General features: G+C 43.7%; 2 protein-coding genes across 5 annotated transcripts in view; one reads left to right on the plus strand and one right to left on the minus strand.

The window, feature by feature from the left end:
* The window catches only part of tkta (transketolase a), a 14,874-nt gene extending 6,584 nt beyond the window's left edge, over window positions 1-8,290 (plus strand). For all 3 annotated transcript variants that reach the window (XM_061258324.1, XM_061258322.1, XM_061258323.1), the window contains 10 exons: window positions 462-653; window positions 923-1,041; window positions 1,287-1,483; window positions 2,798-2,962; window positions 3,962-4,118; window positions 4,976-5,106; window positions 5,393-5,476; window positions 5,601-5,694; window positions 6,264-6,386; window positions 7,835-8,290. In XM_061258324.1, the coding sequence (XP_061114308.1) occupies window positions 462-653; window positions 923-1,041; window positions 1,287-1,483; window positions 2,798-2,962; window positions 3,962-4,118; window positions 4,976-5,106; window positions 5,393-5,476; window positions 5,601-5,694; window positions 6,264-6,386; window positions 7,835-8,022 (1,450 nt within the window). In that variant the 3' untranslated portion in view covers window positions 8,023-8,290. The remainder of the gene's footprint in view (window positions 1-461; window positions 654-922; window positions 1,042-1,286; window positions 1,484-2,797; window positions 2,963-3,961; window positions 4,119-4,975; window positions 5,107-5,392; window positions 5,477-5,600; window positions 5,695-6,263; window positions 6,387-7,834) is intronic.
* A 3,053-nt stretch (window positions 8,291-11,343) lies between these two features.
* On the minus strand, window positions 11,344-18,652 carry LOC133138248 (uncharacterized). Of its 2 annotated transcripts, none has more exons than XM_061256841.1 (7): window positions 18,418-18,652; window positions 17,843-17,966; window positions 17,480-17,580; window positions 15,085-15,166; window positions 13,984-14,127; window positions 13,121-13,294; window positions 11,344-12,066 (listed from the first exon to the last, which is right to left on the minus strand). In XM_061256841.1, exons 2-7 carry the CDS (start codon window positions 17,952-17,954, stop codon window positions 11,666-11,668), a joined length of 1,014 nt encoding a protein of 337 aa, XP_061112825.1. In that variant the 5' UTR covers window positions 17,955-17,966; window positions 18,418-18,652; the 3' UTR covers window positions 11,344-11,665. The 2 variants fall into 2 exon arrangements, with proteins under 2 accessions (XP_061112825.1, XP_061112824.1); XM_061256840.1 differs by having other exon boundaries at window positions 18,373-18,652.
* Between the last annotated feature and the right edge of the window lie 975 nt (window positions 18,653-19,627).

A 19,627-nucleotide genomic window follows, 5' to 3' on the forward strand; every position in this document is an offset into this window, starting at 1 on the left:
TGAGACTACTCTCTCTCCATATAGTCTCGCAGTGGTAGAGATGAAGCAGGAGAGAGAGAGCATATGTGTTATACAACCTTTTTCTTACAGGTGTTATGCTGCTGCCAGGCTACTACATGCTTTAAATGTCATTTCTTTGGGATCTTGTACTAATTTGTCCTCCTTTGTAGTTTCACATTATAGTCACTTTCCCGTATTTGCAGTTTGGTTGTATTAGCAGTGTATGCAGAAGTGCTGTAGATGTTCCCCTGTTGCATGAGTACAGTGCCTGCTGAATTCAGGGGCCAAAACACATCAGGCCATTGAACCTTGAAAGGCGCTTATTGGTGCTGGCATTCACACACAAGGCTGCCTGTGCCGCCTATTTTCCAGGTCTTGCTGTCTATCACTGCAATCCCCATCTCTGTTGCTATTGCCTGCCTCGTGTATTTGATAGGATTTTTGTATCCTGGCCTCTGTAGCTACCGTGTTTACTGCCTCCTGGGCGATGGAGAGCTGTCTGAGGGAGCCGTGTGGGAGGCCATGTCCTTTGCCTCGTACTACCAGCTGGACAACCTGGTGGCCATCCTGGACATCAACCGCCTGGGCCAGAGCGACTCTGCCCCACTGCAACACCATGTGGAGAAATACCAGAGACGCTGTGAAGCTTTTGGGTATGTGTGTGTGTGTGTGTGTGTGAGTGTGTGTGCGTGTGTGTTTATGTGTGTGTGTGTGTGTGAGAGTGTGTGTGAGTGTGTGTGTGTGTGAGTGTGTGTGTGTGTGAGTGTGTGTGTGTGTGTGTGTGTGTGTGTGTTTGTGTGTGTGTGTGTGTGTGAGAGTGTGTGTGAGTGTGTGTGTGTGAGTGTGAGTGTGTGTGTGTGTCTGTGTGTGTGTTTGTTATGTTACATTAATGCTGTACTGTACCTCCTGTTTTTGTACCCAGCTGGAATGCCATCACTGTAGACGGGCACAATGTGGAGGAGCTGTGCAAGGTACTGGGCCAGCCCAGACATCAGCCCACGGCCATCATCGCCAAAACCGTCAAAGGGAAGGGAATCTCAGGTACAGTGTTAGCAAAAGGCTTATAAAGGGTTTCAAATAATGAAAGTCTGCACTGTCCTGATAGACAAAGAGCATGTGCACACACAAATTCACACACCCACTTAGTGTAGTGTATTTTATATTACATTTATATTACATTGTATCTTGTCTCAGATTCTCTCAGGTTCTCAACACATCTTGTGCGTGTTCACTTGTGCGTTTGTCTGTGTATGTGTGTGTGTGTGTTTGCATGTGTGTGCACACAGTGGCTGAGGATAAGATGGGCTGGCACGGCAAGCCTCTCACCAGGGACATGGCCGACACTGTGCTGAAGGAGCTGCACAGTCGCATCCTGAACAATAACAAGCGTCTGTACCCGGCCTCGCCCATGGACGACGCCCCGCCTGTCAGCGTGCGCAACGTCAGGATGCCCAGCGGGCCCAGCTACAAGCCCGGAGACAAGGTTCAGCCACTGGCACAAAGCACAAAGCACACAGCACCAAGCACCAAGCACCAAGCTCAAAACACCAAGCACACAGCACACAGCTCAAAGCACCAAGCACAAAGCACACAAAGCACCAAACACCAATCACACAGCACAAAGCACAAAGCACCAAGAACCAAGCACACAGCTCAAAGCACCAAGCACAAAGCACACAAAGCACCAAACACCAATCACACAGCACAAAGCACCAAGAACCAAGCACACAGCACAAAGTACCAAGAACCAAGCACACAGCACCAAGCTCAAAGCACCGAGCACACAGCACACAGCACAAAGAACCAAGCACACAGCACAAAGCACCAAGAACCAAGCGCACAGCACACAGCTCAAAGCACCGAGCACACAGCACAAAGCACCAAGAGCCAAGCGCACAGCACACAGCTCAAAGCACCAAGCACAAAGCACACAAAGCACCAAGCACCAATCACAAAGCACCAAGAACCAAGCACAAAGCATCAAGCACACAGCACAAAGCATCAATCACAAAGCACCAAGAACCAAGCTCAAAGCACATATCACACTGGCCTTGTGGTCTATGCCACTTGATCTGTCCAGCCAAATACCTTTCCTGGTATTTATTTTTTATTGTTTCTCACCTCGTGTGAAATGGTCAGCCATATTAGCACTCATTGCTCCAACCTTACTATCGATTCAGGAGAGTGGCAGGCAAGCACACACTCTCCCCCGAAGCATGCTGTGCCAGGCTTCGCTTCTTATCACACCTCAGTGTGTAAGGCAGGCTAGCACAGACATGACTGAGAGAAAGACACTACATGTACACACAGGTGGGTGCCTGATTGACCAGTGGGTGGAGCTCGCTGGTGTTTAACAGGAATCCTTCATCCAGCTGAAACCCTCCCACCCTGTGTAGTTGCCATTCACAACACTGACATGGTCCATAATTCAATATCACACTAGAACACCTCCTTAAAAGGATGAGCCACTTTCCTTGTATTAAGGCAAACCTTGTAAGACCACATTTTTCCATGGATCTTACATTTTCACTCTGAAGCTTTATAATATTTTCCATTAAACAACAGTATGAAGGTTTCATTTAACATGTGAGGATTGCAAACATATTTGTCTTGTATGAGTCATGACTGGCTATAATGTCAACAAAGTGTGTAAGGAAGGGTTTCTGTCAGTGCTCGGCCAGTCCTCTGGTTTCTGCAGAGGAGAGGGTACTGGACAGGGTCAATTGCAAAGAAATTGGTAACAAAGAATTGTTTTTTAATAAAAGGCCAAATGTTTCTGTTTTTTTTTTAAATACAGATTGCCACAAGGAAGGCATACGGGTTGGCCCTGGCCAAACTGGGCCGCTACAACGAGAGAGTGGTAGCCCTGGATGGGGACACCAAGAACTCCACCTTCTCAGAGATCTTCAAGAATGAGCACCCTGATCGCTATGTGGAGTGCTACATTTCAGAGCAAAACATGGTAACTGCATGTCTTCTCTACAGTGGACTGATTGTAGAATAAAGTACAGTACAGTAATATCAGTAATTATATAGCTGATAAAGTCGCAACACATGCTTGGTAAAAATCCCCCATATTTTAATTGCAGTGAAACTATCAATAAATCTCATCCTTTCTGTGCTCTAAAGAAAAGGCTGGCTTACCCCATCTTCTAAATAAAGCTTACTGAATAATAGATGACTACATCCATAATGTGACCGTGGTAGTGATGTGCCCTACTTCCTGAGTTCTGCAGCCATTTTATTGTTATCTTTTTGGCTGTTGAATTCACTTATCACAAGCGTGATTTTAAGACCAAACCTCTGGGAGTTGATTAGCTGTTCTTGTCACATTCCTCACACTACATACTATTTATATTGTAGAACAGCAGTTCTGGGAACTATCCCGTTTTCAGTGTTATCTATACCATGACAATTATGTGGTTTCAATGTATCTAGCATTGTATCTGTCTATAAGAAACAATCTTGTATTTTAATAAGCAATAACATATTAACATGCACCAAAATTACACCACTATATGGCCATCTGGAAATGATCCTGTATGGGACAAATAGACAACATGCACTTTCATTTCATGTTAACTCATTATGAGCAGATGAACTTGGTTCATATCTGCTGCCTTAATATCCTAAACAGGAAATAAACAGGAAATCAGTTGCACGGAACAGAGAATTCCTAATAAAAATGTGAACAGGATTCTTCATGTCATCGAAAGATTGATGTTTTGATCTTGCTATTTTATTTGTGTTTGAATAGTAAGCCTTATTTGACAGATGTTTAGGATTCTTTAATAACAGATGGAATTTGAGGAGAGCCCTGCTCCATGACCTTCCTGTTCTGACAGGATAGCTGATCTGTTCAGATGACACCCTCCCTAGTAAAGCTCAGCTGTAATATCCTCCCCAGCACAGCCCTGCTGTTACCTGATGGTAACATCCTCCCACTGTAACCCCTCTCCAGGTCAGCGTGGCTGTGGGCTGTGCCTCTCGGGACAGGAACATTGTGTTCGCCAGTACCTTCGCCACCTTCTTCACCCGAGCATACGACCAGCTGCGCATGGCCGCCATCTCCGAGAGCAACATCAACCTGTGCGGCTCCCACTGCGGGGTGTCCATCGGTCAGTCTCCACGCCATCACGCCGTCACGCAGACCTGAGAGAGAGAATAGCTGCTACCGCATTTCTGTTTTAATCAGTGTTAATGGAAGCAGATTATATTTTATGGTTAAAAATCGATATTCCAGTTGTAAATTTAAACATGATGTGCATGTTGAACTGGGTTTCTTATGTAGCTAGTTTTTATGTCATTCATTGATATTCTGTAGAGGTTGAGCCCTGTGTGGTCTTGCTTGTCTTGTCTTATTGAAATCGTCAAGTGAAGATGTGACCCTTAGTAACCCCTTGACCTCCCCTTCTAACTGAATTCATTTTCCCAACCCTGCTGATGCCTTCAGGGAGCCATTCAGTCGAATGGAACCGTTTAGCCTTAGCAGTATCTAACAAAAGACAATTGTTATACAGGGTATTGCATTTTTGTCAAGACTCATGAGAATGTATTTTCATGATGTGTGACAAAACTGCATTTCTGCCTTGAATTTGTCATTGATCCTTTTTCTTTGCTTAGATATGTCAAGGACGAAGCACTTAGTAGTATTTGGAATCCCCTTCCCAGTTCATATTGTTGCTGTTTCCCAGTTTTTTCCCTGAATTTATTTTAATTTCTTCACACTTTCCCCTTTATTTCTCCGTGCTGCTCCTATCAGCATTCAGACCCTCCCTCTCACTCTCCCTATCTGTCATGGAAGTTGTCACTGGGCGGCCAGGTTTCCTTTTCGTTCACCAGGTACACTGCATGCCACGTTTCCTGCCTGCCTGCCTGCCTGCCTGCCTGTCTTTTAGTTCTCTTCTATCAGTGGCCGCCTGGCTCCCATATACTAATGAGTCTGACCGGCCTGCTTGTGCCCCCTCCATCCCAGGAGAGGACGGACCCTCACAGATGGGCCTGGAAGACATAGCCATGTTCAGAGCCATCCCTACGGCAACCATTTTCTACCCCAGCGACGGCGTGTCCACTGAGAGAGCGGTGGAGCTGGCTGCCAATACAAAGGTACGTCAGTGCCCCCTCCACGGCAGCGTCCAGCTCATCTAGTCTTGAGAGAAGGGTTATGGATTGACTTCCTGTGTATGTCTTTGATTTGTATGTATGTGTATGCAAATTTGGGGCATTTATGATGGGAAAACAGACTTTTAGAATACCAGTTGCAGTACTATCGCGGTTATTACATTGTATTCACTTGAGATTGAGTGGTGAATAGTTTACCCTCTTAACATTGTATTGCAGAACTCTGAAGTTCATCCTTGTGCTAACCGTTGTTCCTATCCTCTTCCTGTAGGGTATTTGTTTCATTAGGACCAGTCGTCCAGAGAATGCCATCATTTACAACAGCAATGAGGACTTCCATGTTGGGCAGGCAAAGGTATAGAGAGTAATTCATTGCCCTTTTTAAAGCCATCAGTTCCACAGTGTATTTCATATACACTCTCAACGGGACAGGTCCCAGCACCCACAGCTGCCTCTTCATCATTTCATTCCTCCTCCAGGTTGTGTACAAGAGCAGCGATGACCAGGTGACTGTGATCGGAGCAGGAGTCACTCTTCACGAGGCACTGGCAGCAGCCGAGCAGCTAAAGAAAGGTACGAATAAAGCCCTTCCCACAAGGCCTCAGTCAATACTGGCTTTACAATCCAGTGCAGTTTATTTGAACAGTGTGTGTGTGGAATATAATGCATAGTAATAATGTCTGGATGTTATATTTAAATTTGGTTTGGAGTTAGTTACGTGGATTTTCAAGAGTGAAAAGGGAATGTTCAATCATTCAGCCGTAACATTTGGAAATAGTGAAAGAGAGAGAGGCATATTATATTGCAACTTGTCACTCATGTTATTTACGGTGTAATGTTTCATGTCTATTGCTTCAGAAAGGGCCAGGACCAGGCAAGGTCATAAATCAAGGGCAGTTATTTCTCTGAGAAGTAAAAACAAAGCCAGTCCACCATATCCGGTTTGTCACCCCAGATTTACTTTGTTTGTCTGTTCTAATGAGTAAATTGAGCCAAACATCTTCCTTAAGTGTGCCCTTGGCATAGTGTGCCACGGTTGGAGGGCTGTTGCAGTGGGAGAGGGCATCAGGTCAGACAGCAGGGCCAGAGATAGAGCAGTAGCCTCAGTGATGTCCCTCATGCAAAACTCCATCCTCTCTCAGAGAGGATCAACATCAGAGTTATCGACCCCTTCACTATTAAACCACTGGACTCCAAAACCATCATCGACCACGCCAAGGCAACCAGGGGATGCATCATCACTGTGGAAGACCACTACTGTGAGGGTAAGTATTCACCACACATGTGAAGTATGGACTTACTGTAGAGGGAATTAAATGTCATATAATTCACATTTTCATCTGACTAGACTCGGCAATGCTTTCTGTTGAGGTCACTAGTACACTCCATTTTGCGCTTTTCTAGACATAAGCATGCACTCTCAACTTTCTTTAGGTTTGATATTAGGCATTTGAAATGGAATGGATACAGTCAGACAAGCTGTAAATCTTATTGTTGTATTCTAAGAAATCACAGAGAGAGACAAAGGATATAGAAAAACCCAAAGCCACACTGACCCCAGAAAATGGTTGCAGTCTACTTCTTAATGCAATGATATGCTTTTATTAAACCATATCATTGCATATTTAATAAGTAATATTTCATATGTTTGTTATGGCATTTGTGATCATGAGGACCATAGTTGCGCCAATGAAAGAAAGGAAGCCATTATGAACCTGAGAAATAATAAAGAAAAAAAAAAACAGTCCAAGACATAGGCTAAACAATAGGCTTATCGAAGTAAATAGTTTGGAACATTATACAGAAGAAAGAGAGTAGAAGAATACTATTTAATAAAAGCTGAAAATCTGCACTTCAATCACATGTAAATTGGTTGATTGCAAACCAAAAAAAGTGGTATACGAGCCAAATCAAGAAAAAATATGTATTTGTCCAAAGACTAATGGGTCATATATTTATCCTTGTGGTCGTTGCCACAGAGAGGCCGCTGTGTACACATACTGTATTCATACATACATACAGTATACTGTATATATATATTTTTTGGAGCAGGAGGTTATGAAGATGCAATCTGCTGTCAGTTCTCTTTAATTTCACATGTGCCCTTTGGGCTTTCTGTGACCCACATAGCAGAGACAGCAGCGCTGGCTGCGTTTTGGCGCTGTAACTGCAGTCCAATATTAACAGGGACAAAGGGATACTCCCCCCGACTGCAAACAATCTGGTCTGGCTCCCACAACCAAGCCCCCTCCCCCCAATAAAAAATGGAGTAGTGTGTCAGGTGGAGGCAGTGAAGGGCGTGGCCGTTCAGATCATGCATCAGTGCGCTGCCAGTCCAATGAGCTGTGTGTGTATGTGTGATGTGTGAGCGTGGGGGTGTGGGGCATCTGCAGTCTTCTCATGGGGGGAATTATCTGCAGTGGGCCATAGGGGCCCTCACCGTGCAGATGCCCAGTGCAGGCGGGGGGGAGACGAGCTGAGTGGGGCCCCCTGGGGCTTCAGCCCTGTGGGTGTGAGAATCAAATGCAAACCTGTCAGAATCGCTTTCTCTGGGACAAAGGGTGATGGGGCTTCAAGGGGCATTGATCGCGATAGCGTCACATAGAGACCAATGCGTGGTAGAAGGTCTTGGTCGAAGTGAGCAGTCAAACAGACCTGCGTCTAGCTGTGCCGCTAACGTCCATCCGTTATCTTCCACGGTGTAATTCCTCAGGCGGCCTGGGGGAGGCGGTGTGTTCGGCCGTGGTGGGTGAGCCTGGGTTCACGGTGCGTCGCCTGGCGGTGACCCACATCCCGCGCAGCGGAAAGCCGGCCGAGCTGCTCAAGATCTTCGGCATCGACAAGGACGCCATCATGCAGGCGGTCAGGAAGATGATCAGCAACTCCGCCAACGCCAAGTAGAAGAGGCGTGGGCCTCCCAGACAGCACTTACAGAACCACCCGCTGTCCCTTTCCATTCATAAAATAGTCAGGGAAACCTCCCAAAAAATGGTACTTCTGTTAATTGTGATTGATGTGGTTCCAGCAGCCCTGAGTTGATCTTTAACGTAAGCCCCCTCCTCTCCCTCCCCAAGAATGAGTAATGTAGTTGTGTATGTAAACAGTGAACATTTTGAAGTAACTGTCACTTTTTCACATTTTGACACAGTGTACCCACTTTCTACCCTCAATGACCCTGTGCTCAGGTTTCAGAGCATTAAAGCCAGTCTGGCAACCAAAATGCTAATGTTGACCAATAATGATGATTTTGGACCACTGTTTTTACCTGATCCCTACAACATTTGACACCAATAAAAGAATGTTTTCTTCTCACAAAACTGGTATTTTATTGGGTGGATGTTTTGCTTTCTGATACTGGAATTTCAATCGCAATTGAAGAGAATACATAAATGTGGGAAGATGTTTATGAATGACTAAATTAATTACCATAACCTGATTATTAACTTCAACAATAAAATCATAATTTCATGGTTTGTACATATGTAGCTTTGGACTGATTCAAAGAGCACATTTTAGTTGTATTTATTACAGCAACAAAACAGAAAATCTGCTACGCCAAAGCTCCACAAAAAATGTACAAGGGCAGAGCATAAATGCTAAATACAATGCTGTTGCATCTTAACACTGTTGAACAAAGTATCCATTTACATCCGGTGCTTGTCTTTGGCAAAAAGTTGAATGAACCAGTTGAGCTGCAGACTGTTACTCCCAGCTGGGTCCCATACTGATGATGCTGAGGTCAGCTGGTATTGAACCATGCTCAACAGCAATGTCCTGTCAGGGATTCAAACCTATAATCGTACCGATTCAGTAGAGACTGTGTGAAGCTCCTGTACTGCAGTACCGATGACAGAGAAAAGGGATGAGAATGGAGGGGGGGGCATGGTTGTGATAAACGGATCACATTTTCATTCAGACAACTCCCAGGTGAAACCACATCAAGTTTGTGCTTGAGAACATGGTTCCTCGGAGAGGGGAGTCAGGGATGATCACGTTCTGGCTCCAGTGCTCCCTCAGGGCCAGGTATGGGAGTGTGTCCACTGAACACTCATGAATAACCATCCCGACCCCTGGGCCAATGGCGCGAATCAGTTCACATGCAAAACGTCCTCTCTGACACTGCACTCTTGGATAGAGATACTACTATAATCTTCCCACACTGCCAAGTAACACACGACACCAACTAACCACAAAGATAAATGTACAGGTCCCTATATTCATACATCATCTCTGTTTATGACAGTTCTTTTAACCACAGAAATCAGTCATTGACTTATGCCTGCATAGCTAAAATAAGAAAATATGCTATTATATATGTTTGCACACCATGTCAATAATTTATTAAGATGAGTTATTGTTGTATAAACCTGAAAAAATTAATATTATTAAAATGTAATATGTATCTGATGTTACACTCAGGTCACACCCCAAAGAAATTCATCCATTGTTTTCAGAACCTTGTCTCTCTGGTGTTCATCCCAATTAAAATATCATGTTTACTTCAGAGGATTTACAAAACTAATATTACATGTAATAATTTGAAAAAATTGAACACAATAATAATAACATTATTAATAAATACTTTGAATATTTAGATATTCTTACAATTATACAAGTACATGCAAGTAGTCATCGCATGATGGAAAAGTACATACAAACAAATACAAAGGAGGACCAAATTAGTTTCTAAAGTGTTTTATTGTGAAATAAGAACTTGGTTAATCTCCCCTGGTGTCCCAGCCCATACAACCACATGGTGTTTAATAAGCACTTGCCATTTCCTTCCATGTTAAGTGAACCCTATTAATAATGCAACCTCTAGCTTTGTCCGTTGACCATATGGGGTTTTAACAGTAAAGCATTTTCATTAAGAACAATGCGAATCACAACTGGACCATCATTTATGGAGTTCAGCTGGGAATTAAAATCCTGGTATCCATCATGGCATCACTGAACCACACAACAAACACAAATTCATTACTTTTGCGCACATTCTAAGCATATGAATAGTTTAGCATTAGAAATTGCTGTTTGGATTGAATCTAACCTGTGCTAAGTGCTGTGAGTAGGCGGTGCGCAATTGGCTTTGCGTCACCATGGGGATATATGGGAGGGATTCAGTCGGCAGGGATAGCAGGGTTCATTGCTTGCTCACTGTGCATGTGTATGAGTGGGTCTCTGCCAAAAGAAGCAGCTGGCCGACATTGCACGTTTCGGAGAACTTCACACTTCTACATAATTTGCAAATCGGACAATCCAAATTAGAGTGGGGCTAGAGATGCCAAATTTTTTAAACTATATACAGTCACCACTGACTGTGACTTACTATATAGTCACCACTGACTGTGACTTACTATGACTTACTATATACAGTCACCACTGACTGTGACTTACTATATAGTCACCACTGACTGTGACTTACTATATACAGTCACCACTGACTGTGACTATAAGACAGTAGCGGCTTTAGCCCATGATGGCATGACTACCGTGCAAGAAGACAAAAGCGAGTCCCTGTTCATGCTGTGAGAACAGACACCACACAGCGATCAGCCGGGATGTGAATGACGGTGGGGGAAAGGAGCGGGGCTGGTCCACGTTAGAGACGACCCCAGGAGCCGGGCCCTGTAGCCCTGGGACACCTCCTGCCAGTCCTGGGCAGAGCAGATGTGTGAGCGGCCGTCTGCCGACCCTCATTATTACTTAACTGTCCGACCGCCTCTACGTCAACACCTCCCCTCTGAGTCTTCCCCTTCATTACACAGTCTGCCCCAAATTCTGAGAGGAACCCCCCCAGTCTGCCATACACAGAGACACCCCAGCCCCCAAACTCACATACACACACACACAGACACGCCCCCCCAAACCATCACCCCTCACACACAGACACCCCCCCTCCCCCCAGTCTGCCATACAGAGACACCCCAGCCCCCAAACCATCACCCCCACACACAGATAGCCCCCCCAGCCCAAACCATCACCCCTCACACACACAGAAACTCCCACCCCCCAAACCATGACCCCTCACACACAGACCGCCCCCCCCCCCCCAACCATCACCCCCACACACATACACCCCCCCCCGAACCATCACCCCTCTGGGCCATAGATGCCAAGAGGTCGCCAACGCTCCAAACCCTCATTGGCTACCTATGCCACACCCCCCACTCTCTCATCTTTTCAATTTTCCACCTAACAATACATATTATACATGTACGCATGTTCATATTGAATGATTTTATATTTCGATTCAATATAATAAAGCATTGAATGATGTGACATAATAATTGTGAATTCAGAGAATACTTTTCTGTGTGATGTGAGATCTGCATTAAGTCTATGTGGCAGCACAGGGAGGGACCTCATTGCATACGCATGGCTACATTGATTTGCACAAGCGAAGCTTCCGTTATCCGTTAGTCTGAAGCGTGGAAGGAAGAGCAGGCAGGCACAGAGACATGGGCGGGACGTGGGCGTAACGTGGGCGTATTCCTCGCGTCACACACGAAAGTCGCGTGTTCTGTGACCCCTCCCGCTCCGCCGCCTACTTCCTGTACTCGTCTCCGCAGTCCCCGACGGCGAGGAGGAGGTCCTGGGAGCGCTGGAGCACGCTGTGGATGGCGCGCAGGTCTTCAGGGGCGAGGCTGACGCCGCAGCTGCGCAGACTGTCCTGGATGTGCTCGGCCCCGGCCACGCCCAGCCGGCAGCCCACGATCACTCCGCCCACTGCCGGCTGATCCAGCACGTACTTGGTGGCCACGCTAGCGATGGAGCAGCCCCGGCGTCGAGCGACCGCGTCCAGGGCGGACAGCAGCTCCTGAAACAGCTCCCAGCCTCCCCACATGTCCACCATCTTTTTGTACTTGCTCAGGGACGCGGTGTTGAGCTCCGCCTGGCTTTTCGGCTCTCTGCAGCCTAAGTATCGTTCGGTGATCAGCCCCCCACCTAGGAGGGTGAGGAGGGGAGAAAGAGAGAGGGAGGGAGAGAAAGAGAGGGAAATGGAGAGAAAAGGCTGTGCGGTCAGATGGTACCATCTTTCTCACTGCCTCCATTTTACAATTCCTCCATTTTAGAACGCTGTTGTTTCCACAGCATGCCTTAATCAACTGTCCACTGAGTATGACTAATCTATTGCTGAACATTTAATGATGAAGGTTTTTTAAAAGACTTTCATTTCGTTTTTTATAATAAACCCAATGTTAATATTACTTTTGAAGTAAGAATATACTCTTACATGATTATCAAACATTGCAATTTATAGTTTTTTTTAACTTTTTTAATACCACTACTGGCAATGCAACAATTTAAATTCAATCACAATTTCATTCAATCAAAATTTGCAACCAAAAATAAAATCTAAAAGCAAAAATGTTTCTTTATCTTTAACTTTATCTTATCTTTGTCTTCTCACTAGTTACATTTTTATTATGTTTACATTAGGAAAAGCGAGTTTCAGAAAAGATAGCCAGTGAGATAAAGGCATTCTCAGTGAAAATTGTCTAGCAGAATGTGCTGCAGGTAGCCCTTTGTGGGGGAGAATCATGTTTCTGTCATTGCTTTAATAAATTACAGAAACAGGTCAAAGAAACTGGCAAGCCTCCATTTCACTAATCATACCCAGATCAGTACCACACTTAGCCCCTAGGTGGCTCCCACAGTAACTCTTCCAATATGAATACATTATTGTATATTTATCCAGAAAAAATATAGTTGCCAAGGAAAAACCTGACCTGTCATTATTAGACACAGGTGATACCATGCATGCCATTCCTGATCACATCTGTGATAGCTCACAGTTCAGAGGAGTTCATCCGTTAACGTTCACAAACAACCCCAGAAAAGGTACTGTTCAGTGCCTGCAGCTCTTTGCTCTTTGTAGAGCCATTCGGTAGATACGTCTTCACTGAACAGCTGCTTCCCATATTGTACGTATGATAAAAAAGCTTTGCGTGTCCGCTTGTGTGTGCTGCAAAATGCCCTATCCTTGCGGTTACTATACCTAGAGTGCCATATGCGAGCATCTGTACACCGTGCGCCAGGCAGAACTTCTCCATCTTGGCAGCAGGCCTTCTGTCAATGAGAGAGTACTGCACCTGGTTGCTGGAGATCCGGATGCCTCTGCTGACAATCTCCTCCAAACGCTGGGTGTCAAAATTAGTGAGAGCCAGTTCACCTGCAGTGGGGCAAAGCACATCTTTTACTTATCTGGGTATAGTTCATACAAACACGCTATTCACACCATAGATTTGTGTACATACTGTACATCTGTCCATACAGTCACAGGCTTATTTAATATCAAATGCACACTGATTTGTAACCCAGGAATTGTATAACATGCTTTAGAATGCCTACACTGATTACACATAATGAAATTAAGATGAGTTGTTTTGGAACGATCCAACACCCAGTCAGGAACTGCTCGGCTGGGCAAACACACCATACTGAAAACACTAAGTACCAGACCGATCCCATCTCTGCTGAAGCTTATCTACTGCCATAAAATATTGCACAATGATCCATAAATATGTGAACATTCACTTTTGATTATAAAATACACAATCACAATAATGAGCCTTTTTAAATTGATAGATTACATTTTATAAAAATACTGTATAACATGAACAATTATCATACAACAATTGTGTAAACATGAACAATTATCATAAATAATTATTGTATTAATAATGATCATTGCATTACATTACAGTCATTTGGCAGACACTCTTATTAAACACTTGAACCCTCACAGATCAATCAGATAAACTGACCAAGACTTAGTAATAACACAATAACAATAATCTATATAATTTAATAATCATCAATGAAATGATCGTATGATGATGATAATAATGTCGTGCGTACGTATGAGGCCTTCCTGCTGCAGGTCGGACAGGTGGCCCAGGGCGTCCAGGTATCTCCGATCCCCGTAGTCCCACCAGTGGAACTGCAGGCAGTCCAGCCTCTCCACCTGCATCCTGCTCATGGACCTCCGGACTGCCTGCTCCACTACCTGAGGACAGAGAGCTCCCATCAGCCCCTTCTTCCTCCCAGCAACCCCTTCTCCATCCCTGCAGCCTCTTCTCCATTTAACACCCTGCTCTCTCAACAATACTCTCTGCAATACCCCCTTTCCCATTAGCCCCCAGAACTCCTGGATAGGCCACATACAAATACCACATACTGTAGAAACACTCCATTTCAGAACATGTGCACAAAATAACTTGGGCTGACAAGTCTTCCCTTTCATGAATATTTATTATTCAAATTACTGTGCTTAGAGGTTGGTTACAAACAATGGCAAGTCCAGCTCCAAGCAGAAATATGGCTTGAATAAAAGCGAATATTCATGGAGGGATGACTTTTTGCACCAGCCCAATCTGCCTCTCCCCCATTATGCCATGGGATATGTATTCATGAATCAATTTCTTCTTCTCCATGAAGTCATGCTTGGTCATTTAAAAGCTTCTTTTTTTCCTATTTTTTTTTTACAGGGAAGATATTTAAGTGCTTTAAAACTATTTCTGATAAGTAAAATGTATTCCCAAGGGCTCAGTCACATATAACCAGTTTGAAATGCAAAAGTGGCAAATCCTTTGTTGCAAGTTGTCATCAGCCCATTCTCTGTGTGCGATACCAGTTTTCACAGTCACAGACTCAGGACTGTAGTATTAATTAGACCAAGCATCATGAATAATGTAAATATATCATTGTTCATGGCATTAGCTCATTGCCTGATGGGCTGCGTTTGATAAAGTCCTGTAATTCTGATCTTGGCCCCAATCTCTGATGAGCCTAAAATGTGCAATGTCCAAACCGTAAAAAACATGTCTCTGCCCTCCAGTGGCAACTCCATGGAACTGCAATACACTGAAACTGAACTAGGTTTCATACGAATCAATCTCCATTTTATTTTACCTTTCACATTAAGGTTTGTTCACCTTGCATCAAGTGAAAGTAAATAACCTACCTTCCGATCCATTGGACCTGGACGGGGAACCCATTTGGTCAGACCTTGTACTGCTGGGGCAGTGACAGCAGATTTCAGCTAAGGTTTCAAAGATATCAGAATTCAGAAACACTATCATACCATAATTGGAAGTTAATTTAATTCAGCAAGTGCTACAGGATGTGAATTAAGTAACAGCAAAAATACAATATCAATATAGCCCAAAGTTGCCTCTTATTAGAAACACATGCCAATCTATCTGACCCACTTTGCAACAAGAACTCTTCCACTTTAAAATATAACGTCCTTCGCAACTACAATGCTCATATTCCAGGATTTTACAGAGCTCAAAAATCTCTGCCCTCCAAAGCAGAAGTCAGTATTTTCTCAGATTTGCTCAGTTTTAAACCACTGCAGTAAACTGAATGAGTTATTTTGTTTGTAGTCCATACCGAACAATGCTGTATAATATCACTCACTTAACCTGTTTATGAGAAAGACTAGTGCAGATTCTTCTAAAAAGTACCTGTAAACTACTACAGCTGGAAATGTAGAAAATATTGTGAAGGCTTCCCCTATTTCACATATCCCTTTTACCATTGTACTAAACTATGCTCCTTTTGTACACTCCCAGCACAGATCATTATCAGGGAGTTTCCATTAGGCTGTCAAAGCCATTTTAGTCAGCTATGCATGAAAGGTAATGAGCCACTACATACAGTATTGACCCAACACATCCCTTGACTCTAATCCAAGGCAATCATACGTTCTAATAATATAACAAATACATATTCCAACCAATTATTATTATTATTATTAAGCTTTATTTATACAGGGTCAATTGATGGAGCACACATGCTCTTTTGCAGCAACGCCCTGTTAATGCCCCACCTAAGTAGCCTAACGTGCATGTCTTTCTTAATGCCCAATAGAAATAAATGTAATAATGAAAATAAATAAAAATGTGGGCTCTAGTTTGTGGACTGTAAGTGCCTTTAACAGAAACTGAGCGACTGGTGCACTTGAATGAGCGATGTTCAGCCATGCGAGCAGCTCCTGGGTCACTCCCCATCCTGCCCCTGAGAGGAGTCCTGCCCCTGACCCCTCCCTGATTGAGCCCTCTGAGGACCTGCCAGCTCTACACAGGCAGCCCTCTGTGTGCTGCATTAGCACCATCCTGTGCCCAGTCTGGAGAGCACTGGACGCTGAGGGAGAGAAATCGATGTCGCTCTGCAGGCAGCATGCTGTTAATGGTAGGACTGCATCACACTTAATAATATGATCTGTTGATCCGGGTTGCTGGCTTGCAGGGATTTTCCGTGCTACCATAGCTGTGAAAACTATTTTCTTTATGTTTTCAGTTCTATACTGCATCAGATTAATCAATGGCATAGTATTAAATAGCCAAAATGTGAAAATGTGCCTTTTGAATGTGCATAAAGTGTATTATTATAAGTAAGGTGCGCTGACCTCATTATTTCAATAATAAGGGAATTAAATGCTTTGGTTATAATGATGAAGTCTCACATTTAACAGTGGATGCCATCAAATAATAAGGAGAAATGTGCCTGGATTTTGATGTTGCTACTGGCAATAAGCAATCTATTCATGCGTCACTGCAACTCCTCATTAAAGTCTCACACATTAGCAACACATAATAAGACATCAGACTTTCTGTCCACAAGGTTTGGTTCCCATAGCAACCTCCCATCTAGCCAAGCCCCACAATATCAGATAAAATAAAAAGTTCAAAAGCAGAAGAGGTCAAAAGCAGTCGCTTACATTTCTTCATTTATATTTATGACCTAAAAAGAATTATTTAAAAGACAATTCTGATTTGAAAAAATATATATAATCCAGATGATACAGGATTGACCCTCATGTTACCTGGGGATGGAAGAGTTTTGGTCAGCTTCCATGGCAACCTATTGCTCACAAGTGACCCCTGTTGGTTGACTGGGCACCCACACGTCTGACTGTTGAACTGCACATAAAGCGCCTGCATTGTGTGAGCCTGGCATGTGAACTGCAGTGCACTGGCATTGCTTGCATTCTTGCAAATTGTGGAGATCGCAGCAATGAGCAATCACATATATATACAGCACTGAATTTTATGTCAGTGCACATATAGCATAGCATAGCAAAATATTTTGACTTTTAAATCTTAAATGCATATACAACTATTCATGTAAATCTTACTGCCAAGAAATACCAAAGTTATTACCTAATAACAGAGAATAGCTGTTTTCTCCCTCTGTCCTAAAAAGTCCAATGCAAGCAAGCTTACTAGCATACTGAGCTAGCTTTTCATAGTGACCATTGGATTTCAGCAATACATACTTCAGAAGAGCCAATGGATTAAAAAACCTAAGAGGTATCTGCTTAATGGATCACTCAAAACGAGCACATTACCTGCCTATTGAATTCCCCAAAAATCTCCTCTGCTGGGCCATAGATATCTGCCATGTCAAATGATGTCAATCCTGCATCCACATAAGCCTCCATGGCCTTTACTGAGGAACAGAACAAAGATGTCACACAATGTGAAAGCTGAGATATAGCCTAGATGTATAGCTAGTTAGGAAGTGGTGATGTGGATTATTGAGGAGTTGACATGATTATACACTGTTCCCATGTCTCTACACTGCAGGGGAACACACTTATGAAAGATACATTAGTAATGGTTTCGCAACGTTGACAGGAATGCTACAAAAATAATGAGAATGAGAATAGTGGGCTATTCATTATATTTTTAATATGTTGCATGGTACTTACCTGCTTTCTGTGGGCTTATCGGACCATGCGCGCCAGAAACCTGCCACATGCCGTTCAGCAGACGGCAGATCTCCAAGCCTCCCGAAAGACGAACTTTGGGCACTTGCGCCATTCTTCTCGCTCCCTGAAACAAAAATGTAAATGGATAATCGAAATTTCGTTAAGAATAGGTGACGCAAGAATAGGTGACGCAACTTGTATAAGCCCGCTAACTAAAGTTGAAAATCGCTGTTGTAGAAACCGTGAAGTGAACTGCGCCGAGGTCGAGATGTATTAACATGTTATAAACATAACGATGAGGAGCTAAATTCAAGGATTTTAGAAGTCGCACTTCACGAGCCCGCCTCTAACAAACAGTGGCAACAGCTGCATGACTGTAACAACAACGTCAATTCCACGTATCAATGCATTATCAAATGCTACATTTAATTAAGCAGACGTAGCCCGTGCTATTGTGTCATTCGAAGTAGCCCCTATCGAGTGCGTAAAAATTCGACTAGCCACAGGTGCTCCGTGAATGTCACTCGTACCAGAATTAGTGTCGACTCATCTGAACGTCATAAACTTTTTTTTACCTTTCGAGCAATACATTGGGTTACATAAAATCTTTGCACAAGCACATGTCAGTAAAGGACACGTCATAAACAGAAACTACAGCTAAAAACAGAATGACACAATTCTGGGAAGATAGCTCAAACATGCAGCCACACAGCGATCGGCTGTGGACTATTCAACTGTAATATAATAGTTCATGCTCTGGACATTTTACACTTCCGTATTCTACATGTGATGCATCGTCACATATGACGAGTTGGCTCGAAACCGGAAGAGAACTTGCAATGTAAACAAACATATTATATACTCTCAGTAAACAACACATTGCAATTAATGAAATTAACCCCCTTCAGACCCATCATCCATTGCAATGGACATCATATGTTTGGTGGGTGTTTTTCTAAATTTGATGTGTTTAACATATTTTAAGCATTATCTTAAATACCATAACACATATAAAGTTTATTTTTAATCCGTCCATTGCAACAAAAAGTTAATATATATCTGAGGGGCCAAATGAACATATTATCTATTCATTTTCACAATTAAATCCAATGTGAATATAAATAACATATTAACAGACATATAGACAGATATATAGACAGATAGGCAGACTTCACAAAGGCAAGTATTAGGTATTTGGGGGTATCCATCCATCCATCCATTGTCTGAACCCGCTTATCCTGATCAGGGTCGCAGGGGGGCTGGAGCCTATCCCAGCATACATTGGGCGAAAGGCAGGAATACACCCTGGACAGGTCGCCAGTCCATCGCAGGGCACCCACACCATTCACTCACACACTCATACCTACGGGCAATTTAGACTCTCCAATCAGCCTAACCTGCATGTCTTTGGACTGTGGGAGGAAACCGGAGTACCCGGAGGAAACCCACGCAGACACGGGGAGAACATGCAAACTCCGCACAGAGAGGCCCCGGCCGACGGGGATTCGAACCCAGGACCTCCTTGCTGTGAGGCGGCAGTGCTACCCACTGCACCGTATTTGGGGGTATATGATTTAAAATAAGGAAATGAGTGCAAAGCCACTTGTATTGTGGTATTGTTTCCAAAGTGTACATAGACAGAGTGTTTATTCACAATTATGTATATCAGGGGTGTCCAATCTTATCCAGAAAGGGCCGGTGTATGTGCAGGTTGTTGTTTTAGCACAAGACTAAGACAGCTGATTCTACTCATCAAGGTCTTGATTAAAGACCACAATTAGTTCA

Source organism: Conger conger, chromosome 10, assembly GCF_963514075.1.
Source record: "Conger conger chromosome 10, fConCon1.1, whole genome shotgun sequence".
In the NCBI taxonomy this organism is placed as follows: Eukaryota; Metazoa; Chordata; class Actinopteri; order Anguilliformes; family Congridae; genus Conger; species Conger conger.